At 42.1% G+C, this 12,288-nt stretch overlaps 1 protein-coding gene across 3 annotated transcripts in view; it reads left to right on the forward strand.

Annotated features, from left to right (window-relative positions):
• DIAPH1 (diaphanous related formin 1) overlaps positions 1-12,288 on the forward strand; it is a 218,675-nt gene that overhangs the window by 59,964 nt on the left and 146,423 nt on the right. For all 3 annotated transcript variants that reach the window (XM_044281006.1, XM_044281004.1, XM_044281005.1), the window contains 6 exons: positions 437-500; positions 2,531-2,670; positions 3,093-3,198; positions 3,578-3,688; positions 5,271-5,389; positions 11,275-11,391. In XM_044281006.1, coding sequence (XP_044136941.1) covers positions 437-500; positions 2,531-2,670; positions 3,093-3,198; positions 3,578-3,688; positions 5,271-5,389; positions 11,275-11,391 — 657 coding nt within the window. The remainder of the gene's footprint in view (positions 1-436; positions 501-2,530; positions 2,671-3,092; positions 3,199-3,577; positions 3,689-5,270; positions 5,390-11,274; positions 11,392-12,288) is intronic.

Consider the following 12,288-nt stretch of genomic DNA (forward strand, 5'->3'; position numbering starts at 1 on the left):
ATGTTGAGAATATTGCATCCTGAGGCCATTGTATCTTGAGGGATGACGTCCTAAGAGAGACTTAAATAGAACTTCATGAGGCGCCATGACAAGTATGTAATAGAGGTATCTAGTCACATGTGGTAATCCATTCCGTTTTTGCCTGATCTAGGAAAGTAAGGTAATATTTAATCATGGGCCATTCTAAGGGAGTTTTTTGTCTGTTGGATTCCATATAAAACCAATAGAAGGGGTCTAGGAAGCCCATTCAATACTGCAAATCAGTCTGCCCCCAATGATTATCACTTCCCCACTTTACACCGGAATGCACGGTTTCTGGTTTTATGTAGCAGTGTGACCCGTTGGAGCTACTTTGTTCATGTTGCCTTGTGTGAAATGTTTATAATGCAGGCTATACTTATGAGGCATGTATCTTTGTCTTTCTCTTGTGGTTTAGCCAACGTGATTTCAAGAGTGAACATGAAATCATAAGATGTTTGAAAGCGTTTATGAACAACAACGTAAGTACATGCAGTGATTTCTAGAAACTAGCCATGTAAAAAGCTTTCTCATCATAGACATTGATGGTCTTGAGCTGTTGTGACTCCTGCTAGTAGAGAGAGGCAGCGGCACAAGGAAAGTATTGTCGTGATGTGTCTGGCCGACCATTAACGGTAGTGCTTTCCTAGTGTGGCTGTAGCTTATTCTGTTTAACTGGGGTACAGCAGTCAGACTATGGATAATTGAAATTGGTGGTATAGCCTACCATTAGTTCTTTAATACAAAGGTTAAAGGGGTTGTCAAGGACTTATCGCGACACTGTACTTTCAGTAAACTTTTGATGTCATATGAGTTTAGTCTCAGCGTTTAGACTCTCACCAGTTTCTGCAACAAGCGGAGAGAAGCACTCGCTTAGCGAGTTCTCTCTGATCGCTGTAGGACAGGAAGCAAGACGACTCAGTTGAAAGTCTTTTGGCCCATCTTTTGCAGTCAGGAGAGTGCACTAAGTGAATGCTTCTCTCCCTCGTTCTAGAGGGCATTTTGGAGTTTTCCTTCCCACGTTCCATTAGCCATAACTTTTTTTTTATTCTTCGGTTCACATAGCCATATGGAGGCTTATTTTTTGCAGGACAAGATGCTATTTTTAATGCCACCACTTAATTTACCATGTCTTGTATTGGAAAACAGGGGAAAAAAAGTGGGGTAAATTTTGAAAAAACACACACCATTCCACCAAGGTTTTTGACATCACTGCATTCACTGTGCATTAAAAGTGACATGACATCCTTATTCTGCAGCTCAGTACGATTACAGTGATGCCAAACTTATGTAGCTTTTATTTTGTTTAATTACTTTTGCAAAAATCAACATTTTCTTTGCATCACTGTTTTCTGACAGCCATAACTTTTCAGCAGCGACGATACCTAATATAATTTTTTTTTAACCGCTATATATCTTTGTATGTAAAATTTAGAAAAGGGGGATGATTAAAACTTTTTTTTAATTTTTTTAATTTTTTTTTAATTTAATAACTCTTAGCCCCCTTAGGGGGCTAGAACCTAGTATACTTTGATCCCTTGTCCTAGTCACCCTTAGGCCTCTTGCACACGTTTTGTGCTGGCCGTGCCTGTGCTGCGAACCAAAAATTAAATGGGGTCTGCAGTCCACCAGTTCAGCAAAAAGATAGGACAAGTTATATTTTTTTACGGAACGGAGCCCCACGAAAGCACTCCATAGTGCTTCTGTGGGGTTCCGATCCGTGCTTCCGCACCGCATCTCCGGATTTGCTGACCCATTCAAGTGAAGTGTCCAGGCTGACATGGTAAGCCGTTTTCCTCTGCCTTGCCTCACAGATGTTATGATCAGTGCTCACCGCAGGAGCCCGCTCATACAAATGCGGGAGCGTAATGGCATATATGCATTTAGGGGTTAAATATTAATGAGAGATCCTCAGGATATCGGTTTCAGATTGGTGTGGGTCTGACTCTCAACCCCTTAGCTGATTGGTAGTTTTAGAGAGCCGTGTCCCCTCCAAGTATACCAAGCAGAGCACCGTACAATCTGTTGCGTCTGTGTTTGGTAAGACGGCTCAGTACAATTCACTGGAATACTGAGCTGCACAAAGGCAGAGTGTCGTGGCCCCTTCCAACAGCTGATCGGAGGGGTGACGGGAGTTTGATCACCACCTATCAGATATTGATTACCTGTCCTGAAGCTCCTTCACAACCCGTTTAACTGTCAAGTTGGCCCCAAATTGTGATTATTTGCACAAAGATGTAACACTTGTACAAGCTCCATTACAAATGTCCATTAACTGTAATAGATATAGGGCTCATTTTGTTTTCTGATAAAATCTGCTAGCTTTTAGCCAGTTTTCAGATGGAAACAATACATGTAGGTCAATCTCTGCACCAGTGGGAACCTCCTTCTGGTTGTCGCAGATACAGTTGGTCATAAGTGTAAATACACCTAAACTCTGTTGACATCTCCGCTACTACTTTTCTGTTTTTCTATTTGCATACATTTTGCTTTCTCTTTTCTCAATTTCTAGTTTGGAATAAAGACAGTGTTGGAAGCAGAGGATGGTGTTTTACTGTTAGCAAAAGCTGTGGATCCTATTGTTCCTGTCATGATGATTGATGCATTGAAGTTGCTTTCGGCTCTGTGTATTCTCCCACAACCTGAAGATATGTAAGTTACTATATTCATCTATTATGTATTTTATCCTTTTTCATATCTCCTGGAACCAAGAAGCAGTCGATTCATGACCAATACAAGGATCTGAATAAAAACCACACAAGAAGAAATATTCTCTGTGTGTACACCAAACATATTCCGATTTATGGAACTGTATGGCATATTGATGTCTATGTTAGGCATTTTCTTCCATAGAGAAGACAACCCACTTTTTTGGGGGATTTTCTGTGTATTGAGAAGCATTTCTGCTTTTCAGTACAGTAGACATGTATATGGTGGTGTCGGGAGCTGTCAATGCAATGCGCATCGGTCTGAGGCCATCTCAAGTGTCGGCTTCACCCTATGATTATGTATTTGGTCCCAGCGTGCTTACACACTGGTGTACTTGATGACTTATTATTTTTTTCCTTTTTCAGGCATGAACGTGTCCTTGGAGCACTCACTGACAGAGCAGAAATTTATGAAATGGAAAGATTTAAACCTCTTCTGGATGGGTTGAAATCTGGCCCAGTTGCGCTTAAGGTAGAGTTGCATCCTAAAGTTGATTTTTAGACTGTGTTCACATCCGCCTCAGCAGCTCCATCAAAAGCCTCCATTGCAAACTTCATCGTGCTATGTAGTGGTATTGTTCCGAATTATAGACACCTCAGCAGAACCTGTTGGATATTAGTGATCAGATGTCACTAGGAGTTGTCTGTGTCCATCCTGTGACAGATCTGGCACTGCATTGTGAAATCGTCACACTAATGTGAACAGAGCCTTACTTTTTGACTTGGACTCCTACTAGGCCTGGAATAATACTTCTTGGTAACTTTTGTATTACATATTTCTCATAAATAAATGGGAATGAACATGAAGTAAAAGCGAAAAAAACTGTTCTGACTTTCTGTTAATCTTCTAGGTGAGCTGTATGCTCTTAATCAATGCCTTGATCAGCCAAGGAGAAGAGTTGGATTACCGGGTTCACATACGCAGTGAATTGATGCGTTCAGGACTGAATCAATTAGTAAAGGTGAGAGATTGTATGTTATGACTTTCATACTTCCATTTTGAACTGGTGAGGTCTACTTCCAACCCATAGATGTAGCTGAAAGGGCAACAACATATGTTCTTTATCAGCCTAAGCACCAGCTCTTCGGCAGGTTGCATTTGTGCCCTATAATTTAGCTTTTAAAGTCTGACCTGACATTCATGATGTTTCAAAGTATAAGGCCTCCTGCACACAACAGTGTCTGTATTGCGGACCACAAACTACGGATCTGCAAAATACGGATACTTTCCATGGGAGTGGGAAAAATGTAGACTGCACATTACTAGAAATGACTATTCTTGTCCACAATATGGCCAAAAATAGGACATGCTCTATAATTTGTGTAAAGGACACACTGATGCGGACAGCACACAGATAACATGGGAGTCAGTGAGTTATCCACAAAATAATTTGGATCAGGCACTGATGCAAACTATGATCGTGTGCATGAAGCCTTATTCCATAACATCTTTCCTATTCATATACATAGGTTTTTTTCAAAATTCTGCTGGTTGCCTTTGGAAACGGACAGCGCTTTAGCTTTGCTTCACTGACATGAATGTGACCTAACAATTTAGTTCTGAAGCAGGCCATACATATAGGTGGTATCTGCTATCAATTCATCTAATATCAGTGGGGACGGCCAACCATTTATTGTGTATTTCTTCCTTCTGAGTTGAACCCCTATTTCAGGAAAGAGGATCACAGATATGGATTTCAAGGGAGATAATCTGCTGCCAGAGGACTCTGGCAGCAGTTTACCCCCGTCTTCCCATTTGTATTACATGCCTGCTTGGCCCAGCTCGGCATGCATGTGTATGGGACAGAAAGCTGTGGCCCCAACGAGTGTTTGGAGGACAGATATCTAAAATGTATCTGTAACCTTAGCTCCCACAATTCCCTGATAACATGCAGGAAAAAAAATTATATTAAAGGGATTCTGTCATGAGATTTTACCCCTATAACCTAAACATATGCTCATGTCCGGAGTAATAATAAGAATCCTAAGCTGGCCTTATTATACTTCACTGTGGCTCTATTTGCACGAAAAACAGGTTTTTATAACCTGTCAATCACTCGCTTAAGGTGCCCAAGGGGAGGTCCGTTAATACAGGGTGCCTGGCCGCACCCCTTGCCATCCCATGCCCAGCGCTGCCTCTGCAATCCTATCCGTCCCTCTGCCAGATGCGCCGCCTTGATGCGCATGCGCACTTTGCTCAACGAAGCCACTGCCAGGAGTCCGCAGCGCATCAGGCTGAGCCTAGTGTGCAGGCGCAGCATCTGGCAGAGGGACAGATAGGATTGCGGAGGCGACTCTGAGCTAGGGAAGGCGGCGCTGGGCACTGGGTGGCGAGGGGTGCAGCTTTTCTGTGAAATCTCTTTACTATAGTGATCAGAATCAGATGTAACCGTAAATGGATGTAGTTAAAGCTAAATAAGCAAGAATCATCCAAAATTGCTCACTGTTCAATCCAGATATTATTGAAGTGAAAACTCAGTTTTATGGTGAGCAGAACATGTCTTCTCATATGTCCTGGTTGCTAACGGAGCATTTTGTTTTAAGGAACTGCAAACTATAGAGAATGATGAACTGAAGGTGCAGCTCAATGTGTTCCTGGATCACTGTGAATATGACTCTGATGACTTGCGCGGTCGTCTGGAAGACATTAGGGTTGAAATGGAATATCCTTTTAAAGTGACTAAGAAAAGTACAGCTCAGGTTGTTGTCATATAATTACAATGAAAACACAGAATTCTCATAACCCACCATATTTCTATATTATAAAGTAATTATCAAGGGTTCCTTTTACTTTCCTGTCACTGTATATGTTACTGGGTTTGGAATGTGCTACTCCCTACAACATTCACAGCAGCGTAGAGGCCTTTGTTCATTTAAAAGGGTTTTCCAAGACTTTAGAACTGATGACCTAGCCTCTGGATTGGTCATCAGTATCTGATTGGTAGGAGTCTGACACACAGGACCCCGCTGATCAGCTGATTGAGAAGGCACCAGCAATTCTTTGAGCTCCGCTGCCTTCTCGAAGCTTACCAAGCACAGCGTACATTGTACAATAGCTGTGCTTGGTATTGCAGCTCAGGCCCATTCATTTGAATGGGGCTGATCTGATGCTAGGCCATGTGACTGATGAACATGTCATCACTGACCTAGAAAAAGCTGAGGGAACACTGCGGCTCTACTCAAACTGCTGATTGGCAGGGGTCCTGGGTTTTTGTACCCCCACTAATCAGATACTGATGACCTATCCAGAGGATAAGTCATCAGTAGTAAAATCACTGAATTATTTTTCTCTTGGCAGCAGAAAAACACCATTTCTAATCCTGCATCCTTATAAATAATGGGACACCTTTGAAGCCATATATTTATGCTGCATAAATATAACATCAGGGACAAATTTATTTTCCTCTACTCATTGCCATGAAGTAATCCTGTTAAGGTGTATTGATTCACAATGATTTTGTCAGGGAATATTGTTTAACTATTTGTAATATTCTCTTTGACACTTGCGTTCTTTTGTTCCGGCATAGAGTTCCGTCGTCGGGGCTCTATGCCGGAAGAATCCTGATCAGGATTATCCCCATGCATTCTGAATGGAGAGAAATCCGTTCAGGATGCATCAGGATGTCTTCAGTTCAGGACCGGAACGTTTTTTGGCCGGAGAAAATACCGCAGCATGCTGCGCTTTTTGCTCCAGCCAAAAATCCTGAACACTTGCCGAAAGGCCAGATCCGGAATTAATGCCCATTGAAAGGCATTAATCCGGATCCGGCCTTAAGCTAAACGTTGTTTCGGCGCATTGCCGGATCCAACGTTTAGCTTTTTCTGAATGGTTACCATGGCTGCCGGGACGCTAAAGTCCTGGCAGCCATGGTAAAGTGTAGTGGGGAGCGGGGGAGCAGTATACTTACCGTCCGTGCGGCTCCCGGGGCGCTTCAGAGTGGACGTCAGGGCGCCCCACGCGCATGGATGAGGTGATCGCATGGCACGTCGTTAATGCGTATGGGACGCTTTGACGTCATTCTGGAGCGCCCCGGGAGCCGCACGGACGGTAAGTATACTGCTTCCCCCGCTCCCCACTACTACTATGGCAACCAGGACTTTAATAGCGTCCTGGCTGCCATAGTAACACTGAACGCATTTTGAAGACGGATCCGTCTTCAAATGCTTTCAGTTCACTTGCGTTTTTCCGGATCCGGCGTGTAATTCCGGCAAATGGAGCACACAACGGATCCGGACAACGCAAGTGTGAAAGAGCCCTTAATCCTACAGGATATGTTATTTTCTGCAATTTGCTGGCTTTGCCACCAGGTGGTAGTATAAGACTTCAGTTTCGGCCTTTTGTGAATAGCTAGCAATACCGCAAATTTCCATTATTCAGTTCATGCAGAATACACATCTGTAGTGTCAGCCGGAATCTTTAATTTGTGGAACGAATTTTTGCCTCAACTACAGGAATCTATGTTCATTTGCTAGTCACTTTCATAAGTAAGACTACACACATAAGCAAGACTACACACATAAGCCTATGGTATAACTAAAGAGTAAATACCTATAAATGACTACCAGACCGCTTATAAATCAATATCAATTTATTACATGATTGCCAAAACATATATAACATACATAACAGTGTGTGTGTGTGTGTGTATATATATACACACACACACACACACACACACACACACACACACACACACACACACACACACAGAGTACAGACCAAAAGTTTGGACACACCTTCTCATTCAAAGAGTTTTCTTTATTTTCATGACTATGAAAATTGTAGATTCACACTGAAGGCATCAAAACTATTAATTAACACATGTGGAATTATATACATAACAAAAAAGTGTGAAACAACTGAAAATATGTCATATTTGAGGTTCTTCAAAGTAGCCACCTTTTTGCTTTGATTACTGCTTTGCACACTCTTGGCATTCTCTTGATGAGCTTCAAGAGGAAGTCACCTGAAATGGTTTTCACTTCACAGGTGTGCCCTGTCAGGTTTAATAAGTGGGATTTCTTGCCTTATAAATGGGGTTGGGACCATCAGTTGCATTGTGGAGAAGTCAGGTGGATATACAGCTGATAGTCCTACTGAATAGACTGTTAGCTGCTTTTTTTTCTTGCCATAATACAAATTCTAAGTAAAGAAAAACAAGTGGCCATCATTACTTTAAGAAATGAAGGTCAGTCAGTCCAAAAAAATTGGGAAAACCTTGAAAGTGTCCCCAAGTGCAGTCACAAAAACCATCAAGCGTTACAAAGAAACTGGCTCACATGCAGACCGCCCCAGGAAAGGAAGACCAAGAGTCACCTCTGCTGCGGAGGATAAGTTCATCCGAGTCACCAGCCCCAGAAATCGCAGGTTAACAGCAGCTCAGATTAGAGACCAGGTCAATGCCACACAGAGTTCTAGCAGCAGACACATCTCTAGAACAACTGTTAAGAAGAGACTGTGAATCAGGCCTTCAGGGTAGAATATCTGCTAGGAAACCACTGCTAAGGACAGGCAACAAGCGGAAGACACTTGTTTGGGCTAAAGAACACAATGAATGGACATTAGACCAGGGGAAATCCGTGCTTTGGTCGGACGAGTCCAAATTTGAGATCTTTGGTTCCAACCACCGTGTCTTTGTGCGACCCAGAAAAGGTGAACGGATGGACTCTACATGCCTGGTTCCCACCGTGAAGCATGGAGGAGGAGGTGTGATGGTGTGGGGGTGCTTTGCTGGTTACATTGTTGGGATGTATTCAAAATTGAAGGCATACTGAACCAGCATGGCTACCACAGCATCTTGCAGCGGCATGCTATTCCATCCGGTTTGCATTTAGTTGGACCATCATTTATTTTTCAACAGGACAATGACCCCAAACACACCTCCAGGCTGTGTAAGGGCTATTTGACCATGAAGGAGAGTGATGGGGTGCTGCGCCAGATGACCTGACCTCCACAGTCACCGGACCTGAACCGAATCGAGATGGTTTGGGGTGAGCTGGACCGCAGAGTGAAGGCAAAAGGGCCAACAAGTGCTAAGCATCTCTGGGATCTCCTTCAAGACTGTTGGAAGACCATTTCAGGTGACTACCTCTTGAAGCTCATCAAGAGAATGCCAAGAGTGTGCAAAGCATTAATCAAAGCAAAAGGTGGCTACTTTGAAGAACCTAGAATGACATATTTTCTGTTTCACACTTTTTTGTTATGTATATAATTCCACATGTGTTAATTCATAGTTTTGATGCCTTCAGTGTGAATTTACAATTTTCATAGTCATGAAAATAAAGAAAACTCTTTGAATGAGAAGGTGTCCAAACTTTTGGTCTGTACTGTGTGTGTGTGTGTGTATATATGTGTGTGTGTGTATATATATATAAATATATATACACAAAAGCATAAATTCACATTAAAGTGCGAGTGCAATTATATTACATAACAATCAAATGGACAAAGAACAGTTACCCATGCTGTGTTCTGTCCAGGATGACTCTTGTTTCGGCGAACCTTCGTCTGGAGGTGGCATCATCACTGTGGAACACAGATTAAATACACCAACCAACCAATCACCATAAATCTAGTTATTATGATATATAAAACATGTAGCTCGCTGCAATCTAGTGTGCAGACGCGTCAAATGATATTTCCAAGGACGCTGGAGAGTCACGTGATGACGTCTGCATAGGATCGCACTACAAAGTATCGCGAAAACCATGCCCCTGGCGTCAACAGTTACATTCCAATGATGTCACTGCATCGAACCTGCCTATTGCAGAAATCACAGGGTGGATGGTGTGACGAACTGCGACCGCCACGGCCACAATACGTCACAAAACCGTCACAGTGCCCCTAGTGGTCAATCCACAAACAGGCCTCTCAGCCACTTTCAGCACACCGACAGTCTAACTTGAGTCCGTACAGTCGATAGGCTGAAAGCGCAGGGAGTGGACCGCCGACTGACCGCAAGTAAGCGTGTGACGAACTGCGACCGGAACCACACACAGGGTAGTTTAACTGCCACCACCTTGCAATTTATGGGAGCAAGGAACCCACTATCTAGATAACAGGACCGAGTAGCTTTCTCTTCGGAGAGGCTAGGGTAAGTTTTTGCAGTGTTTGAAAACAGGCATATGGCTAGAGAAATGACTTGGAGGTCATTTATTATATATCTATATACAATACAAATTATCAAGATGCACAGTAATTATTAACACAATAATAAAGGAAAGTATAGTCCAATAAACAAAAGGGAGAAAAGAAAGAAAATACTTAGTTTCCGCAGAAAAGATGTCTGTTGGTGAAATAGTCCGTTGCAGGGATAAAGTCCAAGAAGCCTTTGTCCAGTGTAATATACCTACAGCCCACGGGTTCTCTGGCTGAGGCCCTCTTCAGGTGTTGTTAAAAGTGGAGAACTCCTTTAGCAGATTCTAGGTCTTTGTTATAAAGGGTCCCAGAATCAAGGCGGGGAATTGAGAGTCCGCCTGCTGGGGCAGGCTGTATTCCTGAGGTGAATGTCAGTTCTGAAATATGGCATGTGCCATATCGAGGGATGTCTCCACTGTACACAAGTAACAAGCACATATTCATTCCCCACAAAATATGGAGTTCAGGGATACCCAATATGACTATTATAACTGGTTCTCTGATGGGGTAACACCATAACTTTATCTGGGCATCTCCTAGAGTTATATTTGTCATATGTACATGTCCAGTGAATTCTGAGTGACACGATGATGTAATTTTTACGTCCGTAAGATGCATGGTCTCTCTTAAAAAGGTAAAAATCATATCTCAGATTCATGTTGCAATCTGGGAAACCTTGGTGCCGGCCTGTCTGCAGCAAGCTAGCTTACAGACCCTTATGGCAGCGACACCAAATGGCTCCCCCCAGGTGTAGTCTTCACACCTAGCTGTGATATCTCTTCAGAAAGGGAAGCTCTTTTGTCAACCTAAGGAAGCCAGCTGTAATTGTGTTATCTGCTGGCCATCTATTGACTGACTTGAACAAAAGGACTATGTTGTTTTCTGGGTACACAGAAGAAGACGCTCTGAGTAATCAAATTGTAGGTTCTGGGGCCTAGGGAAATAATTACTGTTTAATAGACCTACTGCTCAATAAGGGAGACTAATATTGATAATATTGGGAGGACAGTTCAATATTCTCGCGGATCATCCGTGACAGATGGTGTAGCAAGGAGCTATGCCTCTCTGCTTTACCATTGTTTTGAACTGTATGCAGATACAGTTGAAAGTGGAACATGTGGTGGCCATCCAGGGTCAGCGGCCCAAATCTGCAACTGTCTCACTGAATCTGGGAAGTTTGGGAGGCATGTATTACTAACATCACCACTGCTGCTAGTGATTGGCTGCAGTGGTTATATGCCAGCAAAATGTTAAGCAATTTGAATTTAGTCTCATTATTACTGTTTTAAATCAGATATTTTTATTTGATTTTCACAAACATTTTAAGAACAGCAAAACAGTCTCATTATTACTATTTAGTATTACTGTGTATTTCGTGTTTGAGTTCACTTTCCTTAACTATATTCTTACTGATGTTCAAGAAGTCTTCCAGGTTCTGCATAACACGGTGAAAGACTCTGCAGCAGAACAGCTGTTTCTCTCTATCTTACAGCACCTCTTATTGATCAGAAATGACTATGATGCCAGGTATGAACAGTCATCTTGTCGTGATGTGTTTTTAAGAGTGTTGTGTACCTTACGTTGTATAATACACCTTTCTTTACATCTTTTCATTGCTGTAAGTACAAAAGAGCAGCACAGCGATCTATAGTAGTGAAATTAAGAAAACTGCATAAATTCTGCCGATTAAATCACTGGTTAGTGAGACCTAACCTAATTATAACTAAGATATTGCAGCTGATATATATAATAAAAAAAAACGATATTTTATTGCAAAACCCTAATTCATCTGGTACCTTAATTTACCTACTAGAAAATTGTAGACCAGATTTCCCAAACTCAAGTGTACATTCGTAAGCAAGCTTTTACAAATCTTATGTACTTATTACCACCACTAGGTGGCAATCTAGGTCTAGATTGCTGAATATTGCTCCTATAGACTCACCAGTTTCATGCTGCTTTATCTGAGTGCAGCATAAACTGGTGGCAGAGACCCTGATTGAAATGCCAGGTCACTTACTTATTTGGCCCAGTGTTTTTTTTTCTTTAAATCCCTAGTGAGAAGCTCCAGTGGAAGCCAAGTGCAGGATTCACATTAAAGTGGTTCTCTGGGAATTAAGAAAATGAAAATACTTAAATATTACTTTATTAAAAATATATTCTCAAATACCTTTTATTAGTTATAATGGCTTGATTTGCCTGGGGAGCAATCATCAGAGGAAACAAAATGGCTGCTGTCCCATTAGTTCACACAAAACCTGTCCTGATCACACATGAGGACAAGTTACTTTACAACACTGAGGTAAAGAGCTGCCTCATCCTCTCCTACTTGTCAGGGATTATGATCCTGAATACAGATGATACATAGTAACATAGTACATAAGGCCGAAAAAAGACATTTGTCCATCCAGTTCAGCCTGTCAT

The sequence above is a fragment of the Bufo gargarizans genome, chromosome 2 (genome assembly GCF_014858855.1).
Source record: "Bufo gargarizans isolate SCDJY-AF-19 chromosome 2, ASM1485885v1, whole genome shotgun sequence".
NCBI classification, from domain to species: Eukaryota; Metazoa; Chordata; class Amphibia; order Anura; family Bufonidae; genus Bufo; species Bufo gargarizans.